Here is a 27,386-nt window from a genome sequence, read left to right as displayed (position 1 = left end):
TGGTCACAGCAAAGCACTAAGGATGGCAGAGTAGAAAGACAGGAGGACCTGGGTCCTTGATGCTTGCCCTGGACCACCTACTGCAGGCATCCCTCACATGATAAAATAAGTTTTTACATGCTTAAGGCACTGTTATTTTGAGTTTTTGTAGTCTATGAAGCCAAATCTAATCATAATTTGGAAGCCCAGCTACAGTGGTCTAGGTACCTTTTAGATCCTCACACAGAGCAGAGACCCAGATCATTTGTTGTCCACCCTCACAACTGTTCCTCCTCAGAGACCCCTTTTCAAAGACCTAACATTCAGCTGTGTGTGATTATAACAGAAAAGGAAAAGAAAGATATATTAGCAAATGGAGAATAACGCTTTCAATAAATAATCTAAAACAAGGGTTCTGAACCTTGGACTCTGCCAACATCACACACTCGCCGTTCCGGAGTGCTCTCCTGAAAGAAAGTCTCACAGATCTATTGGATTCTTGCAGGGGACCACAACTCAGGACACTTTAAGATCCACTATTCAATGAATAAACAAATGTGGTTTATTCAATGACAATGGATTATTTATTCAGCCACAAGAAGGAATGAAGTTCTGACACATACTACAACCTGAATGAACCTGGAAAACATCATGCTAAGTAAAAGAAACCAGACACAAAAGGACACGCATGATTCCTTTTACATGAAATGCCCAGCACAGGCAAATCCAGAGACAGAAAGCAGACTATGGTTGCCAGGGGCTGGGAGAGGGGCTGAGAAATGTCCAGACAGTGCCAAGCCCTGATGCAACTGCCAGTGCAGCACAAAAAGACAGGTGGTCAACTGGCTGTCACCAGCTTGGAGACATTATCAGGACCAGCTAGAGAACCTCGGCAGAACCATCAGCTCAACAGAAAGAAGGCATTCCTCGTGGGGGCACACCAGGACAAGACCAGGAAAAAGACAAAGAACTATGAGATGTCAAGAAGGTAGGAGGCAGAGGGGAGGGAGAAAGGGAAACACCACAGAAAAGGGAGGAAGGACCCATGTTGGGTCCATCCCGCAGAGCTTGCCCTGGAACCACAGTGCAGTGCAGGAGCAGAACTCGGGGGCAGCAGACTCCTCTTCCTCCCTCTCCGAGTTGGAAAAAGGGCTGAAGAAGGCCCCGGCCGGTTAGCTCAGTGAGTCCCGATACACCAAGGTTGTGGGTTCGATCCCAGGTCAGGGCACATACAAGAATCGACCAGTGAATACATAAGGAAGTGGAACTAAGCCACGTTTCTTTCTCTCTGCCTCTCTCTCCTTCCCCCTCTCTCTAAAATCAATAATTAAAATTTAAAAAAAAAGAAGAAGAAAAAGGGTGGAAGAGGACTGCCGCCTCCGGGGCGAGGGGGAGCAGCTTAGCAGGGTATCCAGCAGGGAGAGGTGACAAATACTTAGAGAAGAAACATTCCTTTAAGTCACCTCTGAAACCTACACAGGAAAAAGCCCGGGGGTGGCAGGCCCTTCGATGTGCCAGATCTCAGGGCAGCAAATGGGACGTCTACACTGGGACCCTGAGCGTCCCCTGCAACGCCGCCCGCTTTGCCCGCAGCACAGTCATGCCGAAAGGAGGGACCAGGCTAGTTCGCGGCTCCTGGAACCCTCACCCCTCCCTTTATCACCAACAGCTCCCCAATCCTCTCACACATGGTGACTGCCTTTCTCGCTGCAAGAGAGCTTTTCCAGAAGAGCCAAAGTGGATGAAGGGCCTGTTCTCACAGACTGACTTCCAGAAAGTCACCTAAGAATATGGTATGTAACAAAAAAAGAAACATGTAAAAGACAAAACAGAAAGAGCCAAACAGCTCCAACTTGGTCCGTGGGCCACCCAGAGTGGTAGGGAGGGTGCGTGAAGACCACTGACATCAGCAAGCAGCTGGACTCAGCAGGAGCAGGACCAGTGCTGCTTTCAAACACGCTAGCGATCTGAGAGAGTCATGGCGCTGGCTGAGCACAGCAGCACACATTTCCTCACTCTCTCAAGTTAATAAATACATTTTTTAAAAAGGGAGGAACTAATTTAAAAAAATAAAAACACTAGAAGTGGCCTGCAAGTCCAAAAGGAAAAGTAGAATTTATTCATTTATAAATGTCCACTCAAAGAATTAACATTTATTGAAAAACATGGGGAAATTCTACAGCAACATGAAGAGGTGGTCTGAAAATATTACATTTACAGAAGATAAAGGCGAGAAGATGCTGGCCGACTTGGTGCTTAGCTCCTCAGCGTACTGTCTGGGTGGCTTGGGCCAGGGCCTCCAATGTTTAGCTAGGTTTTCTCATCTGCACTGAGGGCAATGGCACCTCCAGGGAAGAGTACGTGATGTGCCCAACGATGGGCCCAGAACAGGCCCACGATGAGGTGGCAATGAGAGCAGAAAAGAGTTCACAGAAGGATTCTTGGGAGCACTGACACAGGAGCTCAGTCTTGGAAGGCGAACGGGATTAGGGAGGCCAACAGGTTAGGGCTGGCAGGAGTCAAGGCACAAAAGGAAGTGCAGGTTAGGAGGAGGGTGGCAACCCCATCCTGGGAGCCAAGGCAGTTCAGGATGAGGGTGCGGGGCAGGACATAGGTCTTATGTGGATAACACTATGTGGAGGATGGGTTGGTAAGGGCAAGACCAGAGCGAGGGAGAATAGTAATGATCTAGAAAAGGACCTAGGGGGACAGGGTAGTAAGGATAGGTCTGAAAAGCTCTGAGGTAGACCTAGCAAGACCATGACTATCGAGTGAGAGATGTCCATGAAGATTCGAAGGGAAATATATTCAGGGGCAGTATCAGCTAACTACTATGACTGCCTGGAGCTTGGATACCACCCCCCCATTACAATTCTCCAGGGCAGGGTCAGCAAACAATGGTTCGCAGCCACATCCCGCCCAGGGCCTCTTTCTGTAAATAAAGTTTTGCTGAAACACTGTAACAGGCATTCGTTTACACTGTATCTATAATGAGCTTGGACAGGACAGTGAGGTCAGCTTGATAAAGACTGTAAATGCCCAAAGCCCAAAATATTTATCATCTGACTTTACAAAAAAGAGACAGCTTGATTGAAGCTCTCTTGGCCTTTCTGAAGCTGGAGGAGGAAGTCCTGGTCCTGGCATCCTGATGGGTCAGTCCTGGTGATGCTGATTCAAGTTGACCAACACACAATGACCAGGCCAGAACAGCAGAGGGCGGGGCAAAGAGAAAAAAAACGAGAGGGAGAGAGGGCTGCCACAGAGAGCGCAGCACAGGTTCAAAGGGGGCGTGGCCTGACCGAAGCTATCGGTTATTCTGGATCAGAAGTGATATTATTTGAAGCGTCAGAAATAAGTGAAATCAGTAGAAGCAAATGTCTGGAATGACTGACCTATGACGTAAACTGTAGAAATGAAGAGTAAGATTAAAGAAAGTGAAACTGCCCGGCTGGCATGGCTCAGCGGTTGAGCATCAACCTATGATCCAGGAGATAGCTGTTCGATTCCCAGTCACCGCACATGCCCGGATTTCGAGCCCAATCCCCAGTACAGGGCATGAAGGAGGCAGTTGATCAATGACTCTCTCATCATTGATGTTTCTATCTCTCTCTCTCCCTCTCCCTGAAATCAATAAAGATATATTTAAGTAAATAAATAAATAAAAAATAAAGAAGGTGAAACTGAAGACTGAGAGGGAGGAATGACATGGAGACCCAGTTCTCCTGACACGTGGAGAAAGGAGGGGGCAATGCCTCCCCTAAGAACAGAAATGTGAATCAGAAGGAGTGCTCCGAGCCAGCAGTCAGACTGCACCTGGCAATAACCTAGACATGTGAATTAAAGATGGGACTATGCCAACCTGGATTCAAATACAGAAATGGCAAGAACCTTGGGAAAGCTAGCCCTCCATCCTCAGGTGATATGCCATAAGCTTTGCCCAACTCTAACCCCAAAGAGCCCGCACTGGAGAGAGAAGAACTGGAGGGATCCAATTCTGGCATCTCCTCATTGACTGTGGTGCCCCTGCCTCCCAGTGGGAGACACAGGCCCATAGGCAGCCGGGACCTACACACCATAGGCACTCAGAGCATCAGAAACAGGCATAGCTTCCTTGCAATTCAGCCTGACTAATGGTTACCAGACATATCTATAACCAGTTTTACAAGGCAAGAACATCCCAGGCCACCTGTGTGTCACATCATGGTGCTCAATGGGCACCTGGCTTTGGCACACTGCTGCCACCACTACCATGGCCACTGCCATCGGCCAGGCTGCCCTCCCAAGATGGGAGCTCCTCTGGCGAGTACTTTGGTGCTGGGGGCCAGGTGTTGTCCCAGACATGCCAGGAGCAGCGGCTGCAGGGCGAGGTGGTAGCCTTTGACTCAGAGTCCAAAATGCTGGCTTTAAAATGTCCCTCTTCCAGTGGAAAGCCCAACCATGAAGATATCTTGCTCATAAACTTACAGTATGTTTCAGAAGTGGAAATAATTAACGACTGAACAGAAACCCCTCCTCCTCCCCTTTCCTCACTCAATGGCAGTAAGCTTGTGACAGCCAGCAAAGCATGGACAGAGAGGAGAAGCTGAGCCAGGCCTGTGCAGTCAGTGCTGGTGTCTCCCTAGAGGGCCAGCAGCTCTTCCAGACCATTGCCAAGACCATTAAAGACTGTAAATGATAAGAAAAAACATCATAGTAATGGAAGTTGTTATTACACCCTCACATCAAGCGGAAAACTGTAAAGGCAAAGAGGGGAGTGCACTGAGACATGTACGCAAAATAGTTGAAAAACATTCTAGAGATGTGGAAAGCTAAAATACTGCAGCGTTCACAAGCTCAGCAACCACAGAAGGAGGCTGCCCTGTCACCCTGAGTCCACATACATGGCGGACTTTTCATCACCAAGGAGGTGATGGTGGCGGCTTCAGCGGAGGCAGGCCATGGGAGGGAAGGGATCCTATAATTTCCTGTTGGCTCTTGGTAACAACAGGTCAACATTTCTAAATTTTCGGCTTGAACAAACAAAACAGCCAACGAAAGAAGAAGAGAGCCCTGGCCGGTTTGGCTCAGTAGTTAGAGCATTGGCCCACAGACTGAAAGGTCCCGGGTTCGATTCTGGCCAAGGGCACGTGCCTTGGATGCAGGCTCGATCCCCGGCCCTGGTCTGGGCTCGTGTGGGAGGCAGCCAATCGCTGTGTCTCTTTCGCATCGATGTCTCTCTCCCTCCCCTCCACTCTCTCTGAAAGCAATGGGAAAAATATCCTCGGGTGAGGATTAAAAAAAAAAAAGAACAAGAGAATAATGTAAAAGTTTAATCATTACTTCACTAACAGACTCTGGTCCACCATGTCCTTTTCACAAGCCCCCTTCTGGAACAGCCGCCTTCTTAATTTTATTTTTGAAAATTTCTTTCTGGCTTATCCTTTCGCCTCTGACTTTATTTCCTAGGCTGTCCTGCCATTCTGTTTTTATAAGTGGCTACACTTGCCTTCTGAATGACTGAAAGAAACTTTTACATTTTCTCTTCTAAAATAAAAGGAACAAGCTGTGATACTTAAGTTGAGACTAGAGCAGTAGACAGAGGTCTCACTTTAAATTTTCCTTTCTTTTTTTTTTTGCATAGGGCATGGCTTGAATTAGTTTTATTTTTCTTAACTTTAAATATACATATGAAAATATATTAAAATGTTCTGTAAATATTTTTTAAAAAGAAGAACATCATCCCTGGCCACATGGCTGGGCAAGCACGATGCCAGAGAGCATGTCCTGTGATTTTTCAAAAACTTAGCTCCTGACCGGAGCCCAACCCCGCCTCCCGGCCTCCTGGAGGCTGAGCCTCGCACGCTCACCATTGTCGAAGTCGATGTACTTGGTGATCTTGTGCCACGTGCGGTAGTAGAAGTGGCGCACCTGCTCCTTGTTCTTCACCATGCTGGCGGGCTTGCCCTTCTTCTTATACTTGAGAGCTATGTTGTTCTGGATTGCTTCAAAGTCTTTCCCATGCTGCAAGATAAGCCCACGGTGAAAGCACGGAGGTTAAAACAAGGCAGCCTTCTGTACGACGCAGACACTTCCAGAGAAAGGGGACCGCTATGGTCGAGTAAGTGTCCCTCACGGCTCTTATTTGTGCATCAACTCCAACCTTGTTCCCTAGAACTCAGATTTTCATCACAGTAATGGCTAGAGCAGGAGTGGAAACTCGGGAACAGACCTCTCACAGCAGCAGATATCAAAAAGGCAAGGGGAACATAAAGCCTATCACCCAGGCAGGTGGCTTAACCTCTGGAGTCCTTCAGAGACCCTGGAATGAGCTCCGTGAAACAATCATCAGAAGACAGAACACGATGGTGGGCAACAGGGGGCTAGGTACCTGGCACTTTAAATCCAACACTACACTAACCACCCTCATTGCTTTCATAACATAAAATACATCCTATATTTGAACAGGATAGCCAACTTGAACATTTAACAAGAGAATCACACAGGCTATGCTCGGAATATATTTGTGGGCTGTCCCTTCCTTCAACATCTCCATGCAAAAGCTGAATACATCTTAGATTTTCAGATCAGAATTTATGTTCCAGAGAACACAGTCACCATCTTTGCTGTTTCAGGTACTGCCATGGGAACCTACTGTTGATACTCTCGTCAGAACCAAGCCAGCAGGAAGTACTGTGAGGGCCTAGAGGTAATGGCAGCCCGGCATCAACAAACATCCTTCAGCTTCTAAATCCCAGTTACCAAAGGGAACCAGGGCTCCTTGACAAAATGGATGCTGCCACGTCTGGGGCAAGGAAAGTACCAGGTAAATCTGGAATATCCTGTGGTTCCAGAAAGTGAGGACATGCTCAAAGTATAATAGAAACATGCTGAAAGCACCCAGAAGCCAACCTGAATGGCCAAATCTACAACAATTTGAGCATAAGAATCAACGATAATGAATGTAAATTGTAAACGAAAAATAAAAGGAAAAAATAAACAATGATAAGAATGGATTATGACCCACAGAATAGCCTAAATAGCCAAGTCCATACAAATATAAATAACTGAATAAATACATAAATGGAGAAGGGAGGACTCTTCCTTGCACTGGGTTTCCAACTAGTAAATGTAGAAATAATGGAGCCAGAAGATCATCCCTGTGCAAACATCACAGTAATGGTTGTTTCAGGGAAGAAGCTGCAATGGTGGCTAACATTAGTGGGAGAAAGAACAATGAGAAACAGGGTGTTTACATAGTATCAAAGTATAAAATAACTTGTCGGTGGAGAACCTAAGAGATGAGACCAGAATGCCATGATCATCATGTTCACAACCACCAGGACTGAGGCAGATCACACCCTGCACACCGGAGAGGATGCTCCAAGGGCAGCACAGCACTCCTGTGGCACTAATGACAAAAATGCAAAATGAAAATTGAATCAAGAGGAAACTAAGTAACCCCACACTGAGGGCTGTTCCACAAACTAACAGTCTAGGAGTCTTTAAAAAGTCAGGGTCAAGAAAGAGTGGGGGGCTGCCCAGCCGGGCATGGCTCAGCGGTTAAGCATCGACCTAGGATCCAGGAGACTGGGGTTTGATTCCCGGTCAGGGCACGTGCCCGGGTTGCAGGATGCAGCTGATCAATGACTCTCTCATCACTGATGTTTCTATCTCTCTCTCCCTTTCCCTCTCCCTTCCTCTCTCTGAAATCAATAAAGATATTTTTTAAAAAAAGAAGAAGAAAGAGTAGGGGAAAAGGGAGAGAGGACCTGTCCCAGGATTTAGCAGTCATGACAACTAAACGCAATGTGGGATCCTGATCCAGAAAGCGTGTCTGTGGGAGTACCAGCTCAATCTGAGTAAGCCTTCAGGTCAGTAAAGGTATTGCTTCCACATTGAATCTCAGCTGCAGGCCATTCTGCAGTTATGTGAACATTGGGGAAGCAGGGTGAAGGGTGTATGAAATTCTTTGTACTTTTGAAAAATTTCCCAAGTCTGAAACTGTTTCAAAATAAAAAATTAAAAAATAAAAAAACCTAAAAGAATTAAAGCTTGTTCATTCTTCTTTTATAAAAAAAATATATGCAATATTAGGTAAAATGTAAAAAGGCAAAGCTGGGTGTGAAATGCCTTACTCCAGGGTCCAGTCCAGGTCAGGTGCTGCATCCCCCATAAAACTCCCCTTGGCTCCTGATCAGAGCTGTGACAGAAACGATGCCTCTCAATCTTGCGGCTCCATTTTGCAGCTGGAGTAACAAACCAAGAGGTGAGCTGACTTACCAGATAGGGACTAGAATCTGGATTTTGTGACTCCTGATCCGCGTTCTAAAACTAGGATGCCTTTTGAATTCTTGCAGCATTTGTGTTTGCTTTCTGATGGGCCAACTTTTTATGTAATCTGTTGTATTTACCAAATTAGACTGTCAGCCCCTTAAGTGGGGACGTCTTTGGATTTCTAGCATAACGATGGTGTTCTACACCTAGATGAGACTTTCAGCGATTATCTACCTGATGAACAAGCAGCACAGGATGCTGGCCTGATGACTGAGAGTAAGGTAGGAACAAGAATTGTATGGCAGAAGCAAATAGAGACAGACAGACAGACAGACAGAAGAAGGGAAAAGGGAAAGCTGACGATAGGTTCTGTGAAGATCTGTCCCTGAAACGGAGTAAGAGGATGTCAAGGATGATGATGTGGCTCTGGGCGTTTGCCTTGATGAGGCCCCTCTCTGTCATGGGGGTCATAACCCATGACCCTGGCCACAGGGAGGAGTCTAGGATGGGCTTGGCCAATCTGGGTCCTCCCCAGAACAGTCCTACCTGGAATGGGGGTGGGTGTCTTACCTCTGGGAAGTGTCTGAAACTGGAGAGAATAAGCACAGAAATGTCACCCCCCAATGCCACAGGATGTCAGAAGACAGATGAGCCAGCCCCTCCCTGTCCTGTCCAGTCATGAGAGCCACTCAGTCAATCCCCTTGTCTCTTTCTGCTGCTCTGAGCTGGGTCTCTGTCACATGAAGCATAGTTAAGTCAGACTTGTGAGCATCAAAAAGGTAGTGACAACATTGACAAACACTGCAAAAAAGACACTCACAGACCAGAGGCCTTTACCCCCATACCCCACAGTTCAAGATATTCATGGTCATATATGTCCCAGCTACTCAGCCATACATCAAGACCCCATCAGAGTCCCACCGAGTTTTGGTGAAACACACAAAAGAACACACATAAAGCCAGAGCTCGTATTCTCTGTCTCTCTCCCTTCAACACACAAATACACATACAAACACTAACACACACACACACACACACACACACACTATTTGGGATATATAGTACCAACAGTGGAAAGCATTAAGTGATCAGAACAGTCAATTATTAATTATTATTATTAATCAAGGGATTCAGGTGACCTCAAAAGAAACACCTACTTCGTAGAAAAATTAAAACAAGAAGGCTAGCCCAATGAAAAGGTAATGAACTAACCCACCAGATGAAAGGCAAGGGCAGGTCATTGGGAATTCTTTCCCTCCTACTTTTAATTGACAACCATACCTCCTGTTGCTTTCTTCAGCCAGACACCCTGCAGAGCCCAAGAGGGAAGGGCCACATTAAAGCAGTAATTGTCTCAGCTTAGCATCAGCAATGGTTGCTATTCTAAGAACATTCCAAGAATCACAAGTCTTCTATGCCTAACAGAAAGCTTAAAGTAGGTAATTTAGGGACAGAATCTATACAAAAACAGCCTCAAAACTTCACTCTAAAATTGTTAAAGGGAAGAAAAAGAACATATTTGAATTTAGTTGAATGACTCTGCACCTACTAACAAGCCTCATGCATACATTTCCTTCTCTTTTTGGACAACTGAGTCAAATGACACCAGTAGGTGGGCCTCCTCCACCCAGGACTGGGACCAGCAGACTGAACCATCAGCCCCAGGAAGGGAGAAGACCAGCCACAGGAACATTCAGAAATTGGCACCAAGTTCTAGTGCTGTGCCTCCACTTAGGAGCAACCTTTTCTGGTCTATGAGCACTTCGTGGTTTCAAGTCTAAAAAGCCTCCTTCCCTCATGAAACTGTTTTGCAGGCGTGGCCAGACTTTGCCATCACTCCAATTCCTTCACTAGTAAAAGAATAAGGCTCGCCCTGGCCAGGTAGCTCAGCTGGTTGGAGCACCCTCCAGATATGCCAAGGTTGAGGGTTCAATCCCCAGTCAGGGCACATACAAGAAGCAACCAATGACTGCATGAATAAGTGGAACCACAAATCGAGGTTTCTCGCTTTCAAATCAATAAAAAAGAAAAAAAGAATAAGGCTCATCAACTGAACAACCTACTTTAGATACTAGAACCCAAAGATGTACCCTAAAATACGGTATGTGCACAAAGGTGCTCACTGTACTGTTATTTATAACAGAATCTGGAAGAACAGCAACAATCAACAGAGCAGGGTTTGGCCAGAAAGTTAACACTTAGATGTCGAGGGCCATTCAGTATCTGTCGTAACTGCTCAACTCTGCCACTATAGTCAAAATTGGCCAGAGACAATATACAAGTGAATAGGCAGTGCTGTGCTCCAATAAAACTTTATTTACAAAAACAGGTAGAGAACACATAGACCATTGATTTGCCTACACCTGAGAGTAGTTATTTGTAGGCATGAAAAAAATACTGCACAAAAAGAACTATGAGTCATCACAATAAATTCATTTGATGATCAAAAAAAGCAAAAGATTTGGAGGCACAGAGAGTCTCAAGGAAGAAGAACCCAAAGGGCCCACACCCAGACACATCATAATTATAATGCAAAAAATCCATGACAAAGAGAATCTTAAAGGCAGCAAGAGAAAAGCAAGCTGTTACTTACACAGGAGCTCCCATAAGGCTATCAGTTGATTTCTCATCAGAAACTCTACAGGCCAGAATGGAATGGCATGAAGTATTCAAGGTAGTGCAAAACAAGGATCTGAAACCAAGACTACTCTATCCAGCAAGGCTATCATTCAAAATAGATGGTGAAATAAAGAGCTTTCCAGACAAAGAAAGACTAAAGGAATTTATCACCACTAAACCAGCATTGCAAGAAATGTCAAAGGGACTGCTGTAATAACAAGTTGAAATAGAATGAGAAATATAGGCATATAGAAATAAAATGGCAATAGATAAGTACCTATCAATAATAACCTTAAATTTAAATGGGTTAAATGTCCCAATCAAAAGACACAGAGAAGCTGAATAGATAAGAAAACAAGACCCAAATATATGCTGTCTAAAAGAGACCCACCTCAGAACAAAAGACTCACAACAGGCTGGGAAAACAAGAACAACAAACTTCTGGAGGACTTTAAAGGAGAGATCGACAGCAATACAGTCATAGTAGGGGACTTTAACACCCCACTGACTTTACTGGATAGATCTTCCAGACAAAAAAATAAACAAGGAACAGTGACTCTAAATGACACACTAGATCAGATGGATTTAATTGACATTTACAGAACATTCCACTCTAAAGCTGCAGAATAGGCATTCTCCTCAAGTGCACATGGGCCATTCTCAAAGGTAGACCACATGTTAGGACACAAAACAAGTCTCTACAAGTTCAAGAAGACTGAAATCATATCAAGCATCTTCTCAGACATTTACACAATGGAATACTATGCAGCTGTAAAAACCAAGGATCCCTTACCCTTTGAGACAGCATGGTGGGACCTGGAGAGTATTATGCTAAGTGAAATAAGCCAGTCAGAAAAAGACAAGTGTCACATGATCTTACTCATATATGGAATCTAATGAACAAAACAGATCCGGAGACACAGAAGCATGGAACAGACTGACAAATCTCAGAGGGAAGGGGAAGGAGTAACATAAGAATTTATATGCATAACACATGGACACAGACAATGGGGGGGGAGGGTGAAGGCCTGGGGGGAGGGGTACAGAGTGGAAGGGATCAATGGGGAAAAGGGGGGACATTTGTAATACTTTCAACAATAAAGATATATTTAAAAAAATAAAACAAAACAAAAACCACGAAAGTAAAACAGCTGGCTGGGAGGTGGCCATTTTTTTGAGCTATGGGATCAGGGAGAAGCTTTTCTCTATCTTTAGGACTTTCCAGTATGTCCCAAGTCAGCTGCTATCTCTCTCAGGGCTGAGCTGGCTGCTCTAACTGATGTGGCAAGTGCCCCTTTGCCCCTCCCCCTCAGGGGACACCTCCTCCTGATGGGCTCACTCAGATACAAGGGGAAGGCCCACAGAGAAGAAGACCACTCTGCAGTCAAGAATATGTTTGAGAGACAATGGGTAGAATCTGAGAAAAGAAACATATGAAGACGCTTCCAAAAAGCCACCTCTCTAGTACCAGCTTTTAAAGTCACAATGAGCTGCTAAAAGGCCATGGTCAGAGAGAGTGAGGCCTCAGCCTTGGGGACCCATACCTGCCACAGTCACATTAGAGGCTCCCCATTGGAACTGCCGACTTAGTAGATCTAGTAGCCATGTGGTAAAAAAGGCAAAGGGAAATTGAAAGGGAAATACAAGTGATAAGAAGCTAGGAGTTTAAGCGGCCTTTTCTGGCCCCATAACTCACTCACCTCATACAGCCCCTCAAAGAAAGTGTTCTTGTCCTCGGTGCTCCATGACTCCCACTGCCGCCGGACCTTTTTGCCTTCTTCCTTCTCACCACCAGAAGATCCTAAGTTCCGGGAGGAGGAGCGAGAGGCCCCTGCAGGGGCCGCAGGGGCAACCCCAGGCCCACTTCCAGATGATGATCCGCCACCATCAGCTCCTTCGAGAGAAAGAACTGTACAGTGATCTGTTCCAGGAAGCTGGAGAGGTTTGGGAAGGCCCTGCTCCACATTCCTCAACCGCTGAGGCTACAGTGGGACAGCACCTGGGACCTACTGTGTGCCTAATGGGACTGTTCAGTAATGATATCTTCATGACTCTTTCAAATGTTTTTAGTTAAAAAAAGGGAGAAAGAGCATTTAGGGAGAATCATTTAAAGAGCACAATGATAATGTCCACGATGGAGGTATACAACTCTTTCCCCTCTGTGAACTAAAACCAAACATCACATTCCATAGTGTCTTTTTCAAATGAGGGTTTGGCTGAAATAATTCTTATCTTTTCGAATAAACAAACTGAAGTTTCAAACTCAAGAAAACATTTAAATGGGTGTGAAAAGCACTGCCTCCTTTTAGATATTAATACTTTAGAACATGAATCATTTGATCCCTAAGAATCTGTAAAAAGTCTCAGAACTCTTTTTTCAGCTTTCAGCTCAAAGGAGGCCTAGGTGCAAATTTCTTCGGTTGCCCAGAATCTGGGTTCATCCTACACCAGCTGCCTCCACCATGGTGCTAAAGTTCGACCCCAACAAGATCAAAGTCGTATGCCTTAGGTGCACCAGTAGGGAAGTCAGTGCCACATCTGCCCTGGCCCCCAAGATCAGTCCCCTGGGTCTGTCTCCAAAACCGGTGTGATGACATCACCAAAGCAACAGGTGATCAGAAGGGTCTGAGGATTACAGTGTTCAGGACAAACAGGCCCAGATTGAGATAGTGCCTTTTGCCCCTGCCCTGATCATCAAAGCCCCCAAAGAACTACTATGAGACAGAAAGAAGCAAAAAACATTAAACACAGTGAAAATATCACTTTTGATGAGATCGTCAACACTGCCTCACAGGTGTGACACTGATCTTTAGCTAGAGAACTCTCTGGAACCATTAAAGAGATCCTGGGGACTGCCCAGTGTTGATGGCCATCACCCTCATAACATCATAGATGTTATCAACAGCAGTGCAGTGGGGTGCCCAGCTAGTAAAGAACTACAAAACGAAATATTTCAATTAAAGATCATTTGACAGACACAAAAAAACACCTTTTGACAAAAAAAAAAGTCTTAAAACTCCTTTTTCTTGATCAATTTCCACCGGCAAAATCTGGTGTTCAGAGAGTGAGCCTACCATTTTGCAAATGCTTTTAAAGCATCAGTTCCTAATCCCAAGATGAGACCTTAAAAACCATGCTGAAGGGGGAAAGTGCCATCAAGTACAACACAGGGCTTCCATGCTGTGCAGTAAACCAAGAACTCTGTACTCCTAGGACAATGGAGGCAATAAACAAGAGCTAAAGGTCACAGATAAAAAATGTTTATGACCTAACCAAATGCTCCCACCCATCGAGTTCCTTCCTCTCAGAGGGAAGGAGGACTCCCAAAGTATCCCGGTGATAACCAGCATTTTCTTTCCACAGAACTGCAGGACCACCAAATGGAGACAAACCTTCAAACTCTGAACGAGAGTAAAAAAAGATTATAAAAATGCGTTAAAAAGCAAAAGCCAAACAAATGTAGATTATTGTTAAGATGTTTTTCTAATGAAATAATCAAGAGCTTTTCCAGTGAGATTCACTTCTTGGTCTATCTGCTTGGCCCTCCCTGGGCAGCTACGTGCAGACTGGGGCCACGTTTCCCTCACTTCCTCCACGGAGATCTACCTTCAAAGGATGAAAGAAAGACAAGCAGTTGTACACAAAAAATCATCAGAAATAAAAGAAATGAAAAATGAAAAGCCCGCTGACCCATGTAAGCTTTCAAAGACTGTCCCTGGAAAAAACAAGACATTGGTGCAGGGGCTGCCTGGCGGACAGTGGGAAGGAGAGTGACTCTCCGCTGCTACACTTTTCAAAGTGTGTACCATGAATCTGTCACTATGTCAAAACAGGGAGCATTCGAAAACATTTAATCCCATGTGTTTTCATACATGCTGAAAGAATTACTCCTTTGATTCTTTTGTGTGGACAGGTGTATCAGTTTAGTGACAGATGACTTCCTAAGGCAGTGATTTTCGACCTTTTTCATCTCATGACACATGAACTAATTACTAAAACTGTGGCACACCAAAAAATACATTTTTTGCTGATCTGACCAAAAAAAGGTATAATTTTGACTCGTTCACACAGGACAGCTACTATGTTGGCTGTTATTTTTTTATTTGACAATCTAAGGGAAAAGAGGTCAGTGTCCCTGACTAAACAGTCAAGTATTGCATGTTTTAAAAATTCTTGCAGCACACCGGTTGAAAATCGCCGTCCTAAGCCCTAGCTGATTTGGCTCAGTGGTCAGAGCGTCAGCCCATGGAATGAAGGGTCCCGGTTTGATTCTGGCCAAGGGATGTACCTCGGTTGCAGGTTCGATCCCTGGCCCCAGTCAATCCCCGGCCCCAGTCGGGGCATGTGCGGAAGGCAACCAATTGCTGTGTCTCTTTCACATCACTGTTTCTATCTTTCTCTCTCCCCCCTTTCCACTCTGAAAGGCAATGGAAAAAATATCCTCCGATGAGGATTAGAAAAAAAAAAGAAAATAGCTGTCCTAAGGTAACATCACTACATAGCAGAAATCATCGGTTTATCAGAGCTATACTGTCTAGTTCAACAGCCACTAACCACATGAGGCTATTTAAATTTAAAGATTACTTAAAATTGCCTGGCTGGGTGTGGCTCAGCGGTTGAGCATCGACCTAGGATCCAAGAGATCGCTGTTCAATTCCCAGTCAGGGCACATGCCTGGGTTATGGGCTCGAATCCCAGCCGGGGGCGTGCAGGAGGCAGCCGATCAATGACGACTCTCTCATCATCGATATTTCTATCTCTCTCTTCCTCTCTCTAAAATCAATAGATATATTTTTAAAAATTACTTAAAATTAAATAAAACAAAAACTCAGTTCCTCAGTCACACCAGCCGCATGTCCACATGTTGCTAGTGGCCACTGTGCTGGACAGCAAAGAACATTTCCATCATGGCAAAAAGTGCCACAGCCAGTGCTATATTTGAATGCTTGACATTCACAGTCCTAAACACACTGTTGTAGAGCAAATGATAAGTTAAATATTCTACACCCCAGCCTGCTTTCTTTCCAGCTGCCCCTTCCCATCCCACATGCACGTGTAATAAAAACGTAACCCAGGTAACCTTTGTGCTAGAGTGGGCTAAGGAAGTACTGGATAGACAATATGACTGTCCATTCCTCACCAAACCAAACCTGAAACGTGACCTAAATGGGGACCCTGGTACTTCGCATGATGTTTTCAACAGGTATGGCAACTTCAGAGCACATTTCCAGGGATAACTACTACAGTTTCATTCCATTTCTAGTAGGTCTGAGGTGCTTTTGCTGGGAACTGAAGACCAAGTTACAGATGCCATTTTAAAAAACCACTCTTAAAAATAAGAAATTCTGGTTGACTTGAAGAGCGCAATTCCTCACCTTTAGTCATGTCAAGAAGGGCTGCCTGTCCACCTCAGCATCACCCACAACAAAGAATCTCAAGAGTCATTTTCACTTATAACGAAACACTCATTAAACTCTTTTTCCAAAACAACAGCAACTTGCTAATGAGCTTCACAGTCACAGCTCTGGTTTACCTTTGCTGACCCATGCTTGCATTAGATGTACTCAAAAGTAATAGACATGTATCCTTGACAATTCTATAATGCAGCTATCTTGCTAGCTTTGGTGAGATTTTACCAGTTCTCAGCACTGGTGACCCAAGACAAGGAGAATAAATGGTGAAGGAAATCAGACTAGAAGCATTTCAGAGCTGGAAGGGACATCAGGGGTAGAGTGCAGGATAAACCAAAACTGTGGATGTGAAAGAAAATGCAATAGTCAAAGCAGCCGTGCCAAGATACACGAGGCAGCAAACCAGGCCTCAGAGCAGCCAGACACTCTCGCTGGCCAGAGGCCGTAATGCCAGAGCCCTTCTGATAGTTCCAAGTGACACTTCCTCAGTAGAGCAAAGTGAATGTTCAAAAAAGAAAGCAAATCACCCCGAAGCGACCCTTTTTAACATTTGGTACCCATCATTCTAGACCTTGTAATGCCTCGTAAAAGTAAAGTAGAATCACAAAGCTTCCAAGAAGAAAGAGAACCATGGCATCTGGTCCATTCCCAACATTTCAGATGAGAAAGAGGCTTCACCGCTCGACCTCAGGCTCAGCCCAGAGCTCTAGCTCAAGCATAAAAAACAGGAGGCAGGGTCAGAGATGCGGTGTAACCTGACGGCGCTCAGCAGGAGCAGCTACCATCAGGGTGGGAAAATCCAGATGAAAATGGTGACCACTGGGAAGGAGAAGGGAGCAAACAAGGAGAACAGAGATGGAAAGAGAAGATGATTTGAACAACACAGGATGGGCATGCCGGCCTTCTCTGGGGATGGGAGTGATGTGAGGAGCTGAGCAAAAAGTAGAGGGCCGAAGTTAACCCTCCATCTGCGGCTACATGTCTGAGGCTACCAACGGGGTTAGCAAGAGTCTACATGATGAGACGTTGGTATCCAAGAAGCCTGAGGGGAAGTGCGGAACAAGAACAGGATCCCCCACAGTGAGCTCTTTGAAAGCAAGAACAGTGTCTTACTTTCCCATGTCCAAGGCTGGCACGAGGCCGCACACAGAGCAGATGCTCAATGAGAGCTCAGGAACCAACATAGCACAGAGCAGGGGTCTCCGCTGTGCTTGCTGTGCCCCTCACCCGCCCCAGTCCCCTGAGACCCAGTGTTTCCAAAACAGAACCCACACTTCCCTCTCAACCCACTTCAGTGCCACAATCCTCCAGCTGCCCGGGTGCCACCTGGCTTCTCCTCTTTCCCATTTCCGCTGCTATTTCCCTGGGCCAGCTCTGTGCCACTACCGAGTAGCACAATCTTAACTCCCTCCTCTCTAGTCTCCTAAACCACCAACCCCAGCCGCAACCCACTCTCCAGAGCTTGCATTTGAGGGATGTAGCCTTGTGGCCTCGGTCTGCCTTCCCCGGCTGCCTCTCTGTCCACTCCACCCCAGACAAGCTAGACTATATGCCTCCACCATACACCTCCGCACTGCCCTGGAATGCCATCACCCACGCCCACTCTTACTGCCTGAAGAGCAGAACATCATCCCCACCTTTCACTGAAGAAGCTGAGGCCCAGGTGGCTCCGCTGTTCCCCAGCGGCCTGGAAGCGAGGGAACGTGGATTTCTACAGCACCGGTAAAGCACGTTGAACACTGCTCCTTTCTGTCCTTACAGTGTGTAGTTATTACCCAATTTCAGAAATGGGGAAACTGAGGCTCTAAAGCACAAAAGCTCTGAGGTCACCAGGCAGCAAGCCTCTCGTTCCAAACCTGGGCATTTTCCTTTGGGGCCACACAACAGCATGGTGGCTACTGCTAGTGTCACAGCTGCTTCGGTATTTTTATTACATACAGAGCTATGGGAATCAGAGGATATTAGGGAGGAGGAAACTTGACCTTGACATCCAACCCTCAGTCTATGACAGAAAGCCAAGAGGTGCGATGACTTGCCCAAAGGCACACAGCAAGTAAGTAGCAGGAGTCAGGATTATGGAGGATATTTACCTTAAAAACAGAACTGTGTGACTTGATGAGAAGACACGCGATCCATTCTCAGCTAGAAAGATGGTTCAAGTTCAGCTAATAAGTGTGTCTCCAGGCATGCCTGCCTCCCACGTTGGCACAGGAATGCTTCCTAATCACCTGCGTCCGTGGTATGAGAGGGCAGGGACCTTTCAGAGGCCAACTGCTCCATCCCCACACATCCACCGCAGGTCACAAAACACCGTGGTCAAGACAGGAGGCAAAATGCCAAGATCTCCCATAGGTGCTTCTCTGCCTCTCGTAACAGGTTCCATTCCTGTCAGAGGCCGGAATGGCTAGGTTTGCATTCAGAACCCAGATGTGACTGAGGAGATACCCTCTCGACCAAGGCCATACAGAGAAAATGTGCCAGCCAATCCCCAGTAAGAGTGTCACCTCAACAAATGAATGCCAAGCTGCCCCATGGGCCGCTCCTGTTGCCACTCACATACCATGCTGCCCCATCTGTCTTCAGAAAGCTGCTCCACATGCAGGCGTTCAACGTGGAGAACCCCTCCCACCCGCTTGCCACACAGTCACTGAGAATCAGTGCAGATGCTCTAGCCAGGCAATCAGAGTCCCTATCCAGGGTCCCTGGCTTCCATGACATCTTCTTCTGTGATCTGAATGATGATCTGGAACCTGGTGATGCCAGGACATGTCTCAGTCACCTATGCATCCCAGGTGTCTCCACATTATCTCCCCATCCTTGGCACCCCGTGAGGCTCAGCATCCTCAATGCTATGACCAGGGCTCACCTCTCTCCAAGACTCTTCCCCCTCCTCTCACACATTTGAGAAAAACACAACTGAAACCCCACTGTTGTTTTTTGCTGTGGTGGTGGTGAATCCCCCACCCAAGGATATTTTTTCCATTGATTTTTAGAGAGAGTGGAAGAGAGGGAGGGAGGAACATTGATGTGAAAGAGACACATCGACTGGTTGCCTCCTGCATGCACCCTGAGCAGGGCGAGGGATGGAACTTACATCCCAGATACAACATACCCTTGACAGGCAATCAAACCCGTGACCCTTCTGTGTGTGGGCCAATGCTCTAACCACTGAGCTGTACTGGCCAGGGTGAAACCTCACTATTTCTATTAAAACATATGCCCTCTTCTTCGAATAATGTGAAGACTTCTGATGGTCTTCCGTAGGAAATTCTTGATATCCCACGCAAACTACAAATACCTGGGAATGTCTTTTTTTGGCATTTCTCATGCTGTTCTTCAGTGCTAAGAATACTGTAGTTACCTAATGTAATAAAATGCTTCTATGCAGCACCACTATCTACGACAAAGAAAGTTTTTAAAAATATATATATCTTTATTGATTTCAGAGAGGAATGGAGAGGGGGGGAGAGATAGAAACATCAATGATAAGAGAGTCGTTATTGATCGGCTGCCTCCTGCACGCACCTGACCGGGGATCGAGCCCGCAACCCAGGCATGTGCCCCAACCAGGCATCGAACAGTAATCTCCAGGATCCTAGGTCAATAGTCAACTGCTGAGCCATGCCGGCCGGGCCAAAGCTAACTTTTACATTAGTGAGTCCACTATCTGAAATCATTCCTGTTATCTTTATATTGTCATGGAATCTCAAAAAGACACGTGTACCACATGAAATGAAAATTCTGAAGTACATTTGGTTGGCAAAGACAGCCAGACACCACAGAAATGACGTTAGTTTTGACATAAAAGTCAATGAGGTATTAGTTTTGACGTCAAATGTCAAAAGAAAATTTAGCTCAGCCTTCAAACCAATATTTAATTGTTATGTCATCTACTCATCTATACTATCCACATCTTTCACATGCAGCAAATGCAATCTGTACAACTCTCAACTTAGCAATTTACTAAGAACCTCTGGTTTACAGATAATTTCCTCTGTCCTGCACAGCTCCAATATGACTCATCTTTGAAATGGCCTGGACCACACACAGGTCTCCTGACCTCCTGTGTACAGGGGGTCTATGTCATACAATGGGTCCACATGTCAGGGTTATTGTGTCTTCCACTGTATGCAGCCATCACATGGGATGGTGCCGCTGTGTGCCAGACAGAGGGGACTGTCTCCTCTTCCTCCTCTTCTCCCAACAACGTCTGACGCTTTTCAGCAAAGCTTGACATTCCTGCTTAGGTGGCCATGGTGGCTCCATGCAGTCGACATTGAACCTGACTTTACTAAATGTTATTTACTGAATCGAACCAGGAAGAAGAACCACAGTGCTCTCTGGCTTCAGTGCTCTTGTGACCATCTGATGTGTCTTCCTCCCTGCAGAGAGTATGGAGGGCAGGGACTTCGAAGTAGGTACAGCCATACTCCAGCCAGTTGCCCAGGGTCTGGCCCCAGTGCCTTGAAGGGACAGTGACAGTGACAGTGACAGCAGTGCAGACAAGAGGTGGAGCAGCAACAGGCACAGCAGGCAGTTCCACACCTGGAGGGAGGAGTACTCACTCTGACCACTCCCCGTCAGTGCTCTCCTAGAGGCAAGGCTAAGCAGAGCCTACCAGATATAGAACTATCCTGATTTCAGGCACTCTCCCTTCACAACACTCTCCTGAGAACACACACACACAGGCCCCAATCCATTCTGCACAATGGACTTCTTCACCCCTGAGGGTTAAGGTGAACACAGCTTCAAGCCACTATCTCACCAGACCCGTTTTGAAAGTAAGGAACCTAAGGTTTAGACATGTTGAGCAATTTTTCCTTTGCTCCACAGCTGAACCAACCACAAGGCAGCTCTGGAGAGAGAATGAGTCTCCTGAGTGCTGGTTCAATCCTTTTTGTCATATGGTTTCTCTCTCAAACGCTGACCAAACAAGGGTGAGATATTTCACAAGACATCTTTTAAAAACACCTAGAAGCTGCAGGCAGCCCAGATTATGGAAAATGTAAGTAAATTCTGTCCAGTAATTTACTGATTCCTAAGCACAAGCACAATAAAATCAGCTGACATGGCCCAATTGTGGAGGCAGTGCATTTTGTGACTAGCTCCCGACAAGTGGAACGAAAGTTCAGAGGGATGAGAGGGCACACGACACAATGAAAACAGAGGATCAGCTCTATCCCACCTCTGGCACCCCCTCAGCCCAACTGTCCTTACATGGCAGCAGCTTGGGGACATTCCTGAGACCTCTATCCCCTACCACCCCACAGGGCCTCCCCGTCCTGTCTACCTGCTCAGACCCAGTCTAAAGCCTCAGACCCCAAAGCCAGGCACATTTCCCACAGAGAAGCACTGGGAGCACATTATGCACGGCCTGCAGGGCCTTGTTTTGAAGGCATCGTTGTGGTGTTTGCTGTGCTGAGGCAGGCACTGGTATTATCCCCTTTATAGACAAAGAAATTGAGATGCACTAGTTCACTCAGAATTGAACTGCCAAACAGGGAAGGGCATCGAGGGGTTCTGTCTCTTGGTCCATGTTCTCACAGATCTGTGAATTCTGGTTTTCAGTTTCAAATGCATCCTCAGTCACTCTGGGCAGCATGGTAGGGCTGCAGGAACATTTGTTTTGGCATCAAGCAGAGCCACTGGTTTCTCATCTGCAGCTTACCTTCTGTTTAGGTTAAGCACATTATTTAAAGAACAAACCAGTTTCTGCACCTTTTAAAAGTAAAGTAACAAAGATGCAAGATGCCTAGAGCAGGCCCTAAATCTTAGCAATTTTCCCTTTACCAGTTCAAGAAGATTTCAAAATTATACTAGAACATTATTTTTCATTGAAGTTGACAAGAGAGTCTGTTTTTATGGAAAAGAAAACACAGGAAGCAAAACAAGGAGGATTTCCCTTTCTCCAGTCTTCTCCAAACTCACTGCAAGGTTCTCACAACTAAAAGCTGGTAAGAGCAGTAAGTAATCAACCAAAGGAACCTCCAATGACTAGACTGTGATTATTCCTTAAGCATAACAGAAATTCTATTTTTCTGAAGAGAAATACAAAAAACGTTAGTACAGGAAGTTTTCGCTTAACATTGTTGATAAATTTTGTGACTTTACATGAAATGGTGTATAATGAAGCCAATTTTACCACAGGCTAATTGACATAAACAAAAGTTAAGTTTCTCGGGCATCTCATCACTGTTATAACAAGGACAGAATTCGAGGACCTGCTATACAGTTCATTTCCTTACCGATCCATGCTCACCATTCCAACCTACGTAGTCCATAAGACAACTGCTACTCTAAGAAAGGTTTTCAGAGGTTAGCAGCATGCTGTCACATGACCTTCTTTTCTGGCTGTTAATGAAGGTGCCAAGGAAGTAGAGGCTGCCCTGAAGCATAAGGAGGGGGATGTCCTGGGGTCCTGGGCGTGGAGAAGTGCACCCAAAGGATCCTGGTAGCCCAAGCTCAGAGCACAGTCAAGAGGAGCTAAAGGCCAGATGCTGGCTGAGAAGGTCTGTGAAGAAGCGGAGACACACTTCCTACTCTTCTAAAAGCCACCACTTTGGCTTAGCTTTATTATTTACTTAAAGGAATATCTGCTTCCTGAAGTAGAAAAATGCATAAGTTACAAGAAGCACAAATTGTAACAAATTTCCATTTTATTAATGGAAAGTCAGTTGCTGCTCCAAGCCACACATTGGGCACAGGAACTAAAAACAGAAGCACCAAGGACCTGATTCGAGGCTAATCCAGGAAACCTTTTCCCTCTGAAGCAAGTCAAACTCAACTATGCAAGTGAAAGCAAACTTCCCCTAATTACCTGACTGCTAGGAATATAACTGACCACTCAAGTTTCAGCATCTCACATATAGGTAGCCATTTATAGGTGACAGCACTTTCACAGCAGCACCTCATCTCATCTTAGCAGCCACACTTCGAGAGGGGAGCAGCCACTGCTGTTCCTCATTTCACAGCTGAGGACGCCTCTCTGATGGAAAAGCAGATTCAAGAGGTAAAGTGAGTAGGCCAAGGTCAGAGGGCCAGGGTGACAAGGCAGTGAACTTCTGACTGGACCACAGATTCAGGGCGTCTTAAGCCACAAACGCACACTCAAGAGCACCCCAGGAGCTTACACTTGATAACTCAGACACACCCGTAACTAGTAACGAAAAACGATTTTTTACAAAACAAAGCCAGTAAAACAAATTAGTATTTTCCTAACCAATCAGCAACTATCACATCCAAAATAAATTCATAAGGCAAGTTTTAGTTTCTGAAATATACTAACTTATACTTACATCTTTAAGAATACTTACATTAAAATTCTTTACCAAAAAATGTGTGAGGCCATGATTTCAGTTGAAAATGAGATAGAAAAAGCAAATTTAATGATACACATTTGACAGAGATCTCCAAAATGGGTTCTCTGTTAGCTTCCGAAATAATTCCTTTTTAAAACTATCAGGACCATCTAATAAATTTAAAAGACCGTTTCCCAAGGAGCTAAGTGAAAGGTTTTTTTCATGCAAAACTCATTGGAAATTTACATTTGCTATCTACAAAAGTGCTGCAAACTTGGCCTGAAACGAAAAGGATGTTAAGGGCAATTCACACGTACAATTAAGGAAAAGCAGAATGGTAAACTAGAAACGGATAAAAGCAAAAATAATGGAGAACCAGCATATCAGAAACAAAACTGGCACGTGCTTTTCTTATTATTTTGGTAGGGACCCTAATAAAGCTGTAATATTCTCAATCACCTCAGAATACCTTGACAAACACTGTAGACTGCTGTTCTTTTAAATCAGGCCACAAATGTTTTCACTACCTACTACCCTAGGGGAGCTTCTTTCCATGGCACCAAAGCTCCAAGGACATAGTCTTGATGCCCTTAATAACTCTGGAGTCTAGAACACCTTAAGTAGAGGGTGAAGAGCCCAAGTCAGACCCTGGGATATTTTCGGCTTCTTATCAATCTTCCCCCAAAGAAGTTTCAGAAGCCCATTCCTTTGTTGTAGTTCCACCATCTGACATCTGGCAAAGATACTGCAGTATTTTTCTCTCCATTTCTAAACTACTGTCTGCTGTACAAAATAGCCTAGATCATCAGCGATCCTTTGAGGGGGACAAAAACCAAGCTTCAGGAGTCTGTTGTGCTTGCCCAAAGAAGGATACTTACTGCCTCTTAGCGTAGTTTAAACATAGGAAGAAACTGCCTCTCTGGAGAAAAGGGGCACTTCTCCTCCGGAATGCAACCCCAAGTGCCGGACAAATATGGGACAAATATGGGGTCAGGAACTGCAGTGGAGGCCCGAAGGTGAGAACAGGGCACACCCTAGAAAGGGCTGGGGTCCCCCGTACCTTTTCCGCGAGGCCCGGAGCTGCCGGCGCTGCTGCTCCCCCCGGCGCCCGACGAGTCCTTCCTGAGCCTTTTGCTCTGCGGCCTCACGCTGGACCGGAGGAAGTGGTGCTGGTCCTGGGGGCAGGCGGGCGGCGGGGACGGAGCCTGCGGGCCGCCCGCCGGGGCCGGGGGGCCGCCGCCCCGGGGGGTCTTGCCGTCCCTCTTTGTGCCACCGCTGTCCTCGGCCCCGTCCCCGCCGCCGGCCCCCTCTCCCTCCAGCGCATCCTCATCGGCAGCCCTCTTGCCCAGCCTCTTGAGCCCTTCCTCCCCGCCGCCGCCGTCTCCCAACTTCACTGTCATCCTGCGGGAGAGGAGAGGGGCCCTGGTGAGGCCAGCGCGGCCCGGAGCCGCCGCGAAGTTTAGCCGCCCGCCTCCCTCTCAACATGGCCGCCGTTGTTTGTTCCAGGTCCTCCCACGGCCCGCCCGCCCCCGCCCGGCCGAGTCAGCCGCCCCGGACCCCGAACCCCGAACCCCGGCCGGGACCCCGTGGCCTAAGACACAGAGGCGCCAGGGGCTGCGGGCGGCAGCTCGGTGGCCGCGCCCAGACGGCCCTGCCCGCGCGGCGCCCCAGCCCGTCGGGGTCGAAAGGGATCCAGGGTCCCGTGTCCGGGGTTCGAGGTTCGGGGTTCCTGGGTCCCAGAGTCGCGGCCCGAAGCCACTTACCCAACGGGGCTGCGGCTCATGGCCTGCGAGGCGAGAAGCCTGCGCGCCGGCCTCGCTCTCCGGGTTGCCTTGGCCCGCTGGGCCTCGGCGCCCGCGCCCCCGGACCCCACCCCTCCCCGCCCCCCAAAACGCGAGTGGCACCTAGCCTGCGCACCTGCCCCGCACGCCGGCCCCCAAAGTTGGCCCCGGAGCGGGGGCGAGGAGCCGGGATCCACCCCAGCAGGGGAGAGGCGCGGGCTCGCCTGCGTGCACAGGGAACTCCATAGTGGCCCGGCTGCCTGTCTGCCTGCTTATTTTTAAACAGACATAAAGAATAATAAGCTCAGGGTTTCTGGGAATCTTGCTTCCCAGGGTGGGAGATATGTGCTGCTGCGGGGATTTGCGAATTTAAAATGTTTTTTTGCAACAAAGGAGCCTGTTGCATGGAACACGTTGGAGCCACCCGTGAAAGGGATGGCACAGTATGTCCAGGTCCATGGGTAGAAGAGAATTGTTAAAACTCTCGGTAACCATTAATAAAATTCTTGCCTTGACTTAGTTACCCACTGCTGTGTGAAAAGTCAACAATAAAATGCATGACTCTAAAAATGCAGCCTAGCCCAGAAGACAGATACACTCAAAAATAAACGAAGAAAATCAGGCACCTGTAAACGTTAGGAGCTGGAAAGTAATGTGTGTATGCGATGGAGCAAGAGAGACAATCAGATTCCTCAACAGGTGTTGCTGCTGCGCCCACACTGTTTGATAAGCTAAACACAACTGCTAAGGGCAGGAACACGTCCATTGAAAAGGAAAACAACAAGGCATCAAGGCTAACAAAATACTACAGCAACAGGAGCAAGGGCCTCTCATAGAAAGGTTTGGTAATGAGTAAAAATCATAGTACTACCTACTACTGCTCTGATGTATTCTGTCGCAAAATTATCTCTAAGCAGCTTTCATCTGTTGTAATTGATCTTATCCATCATTCGAATTCGTGCTAGTTAAACACAAACACACACACAAAACAAAACACCCTGCCAACAAATAGAACTACACAAGACAAATACCCAAACTTAACGGGCTTCAATTTCACAGGACTTCCCAGTATTCGTTTCTCAACCTATCCATTTTTACCTAAGAAATCTCAAAGTATCCAAAAGGACCTTTGTCTAGTTTATAATGTAGAGAACCCTACTTCCCAAGGGCCTATCATTCCAAAGCTACCCGCAGTCAACCCAGGGCTCAGGCAAAGCGTACATCAGCCACAACAGAATAAACCTGCCCGTTTGCCAGGTTGAGTGTTACACACTAAACTGAACACATAAAGACAGGGCTTTTCGGAATTAAAAGGCCATTGACACATTTCAGAGTCTTCCCCTGAGGTTAAAGGAAAACACGAGGATGGAAACCTTTTACCGAAAACCTCCATTACTTCCTGAACGTGCACAGGGATGGAATCACTTCAAGCCCAATCTCGGCTCGACGTCGTTTGTCACGTTTCTGGGAGGAAAAAGCAAAACCCTCCCTTCTCGGGCTGATTTCTGGCTGCACACAAAGCGCGCTGTCAACGCAACACTTCTCGGTCCTGGCTCCCAATGCCTCTCCGACAAAGCACCGCGTGCGTAACTACCGCGGCAAGGGAGCAGGCCGCTCCCTCCATCCAGCTGGGAGCCCGGCCTCGCCATGACGGCCGGTCGAGGTGGCCTACCCTTCTGGAGCCCCCGTCTCCGTTCACCTTTTTCATCAATGCCCCGCAGCAGCCTGGCTTCCCGGGCCCCCTCGGGGGCCTCCCGGGTGCCCGCAGATCCGGCCGGGCCGGGCAGCCCCGGGACCCAAATGCAGCAAGACCGCGACGCGGGTGTGGTGCTCCCGCTTCGGAAACAGTCGCCCAGCAACGCTTGCCCCGGCACGTCCCCTCCGCTGCCGGGGTGCGGCTGACTGGGCTGCGGGAGCCGATGCTGTCGCCGCTCAGCCTCCCGGAGACCCGGCCAGCGGCGCTCAGCAGCAGTTCCGGCTACGGCGGCCGAAGGAGACCGCAGGGGCGGAGCGCGGGGAGGGACATGGGCGGTGGGCGCTCCGTA

The 27,386-nt window shown here is 46.9% G+C and overlaps 1 protein-coding gene and 2 pseudogenes across 5 annotated transcripts in view; 2 read left to right on the top strand and 1 right to left on the bottom strand.

Annotated features, from left to right (window-relative positions):
- The window catches only part of CRAMP1 (cramped chromatin regulator homolog 1), a 62,576-nt gene extending 37,213 nt beyond the window's left edge, over positions 1-25,363 (bottom strand). For 2 of the 3 annotated variants that reach the window (XM_081133822.1, XM_081133821.1), the window contains exons 1-4: positions 25,324-25,363; positions 24,621-24,961; positions 12,552-12,745; positions 5,826-5,979 (exon numbers count right to left, since the gene is read on the bottom strand). In XM_081133822.1, coding sequence (XP_080989948.1) covers positions 5,826-5,979; positions 12,552-12,745; positions 24,621-24,961; positions 25,324-25,343 — 709 coding nt within the window. In that variant the 5' untranslated portion in view covers positions 25,344-25,363. The remainder of the gene's footprint in view (positions 1-5,825; positions 5,980-12,551; positions 12,746-24,620; positions 24,962-25,323) is intronic. The other variant, XM_081133820.1, reaches the window with a different exon arrangement.
- Positions 783-4,849, top strand: LOC308554424 (protein LSM12 pseudogene; annotated as a pseudogene). Its single transcript has 2 exons — positions 783-967; positions 4,250-4,849. The product of its transcript is annotated as a protein LSM12 pseudogene (transcript).
- Positions 13,314-17,988, top strand: LOC308554423 (large ribosomal subunit protein uL11 pseudogene; annotated as a pseudogene). The gene is made up of 2 exons: positions 13,314-13,779; positions 17,798-17,988. The product of its transcript is annotated as a large ribosomal subunit protein uL11 pseudogene (transcript).
- Positions 25,364-27,386: the final 2,023 nt, after the last annotated feature.

This window comes from Miniopterus schreibersii, assembly GCF_964146895.1.
Source record: "Miniopterus schreibersii genome assembly, chromosome: 3".
Classification (NCBI taxonomy): domain Eukaryota; kingdom Metazoa; phylum Chordata; class Mammalia; order Chiroptera; family Miniopteridae; genus Miniopterus; species Miniopterus schreibersii.
Note: the sequence above shows the minus strand (reverse complement) of the source record. Positions and strands in the feature narration are given on the sequence as shown.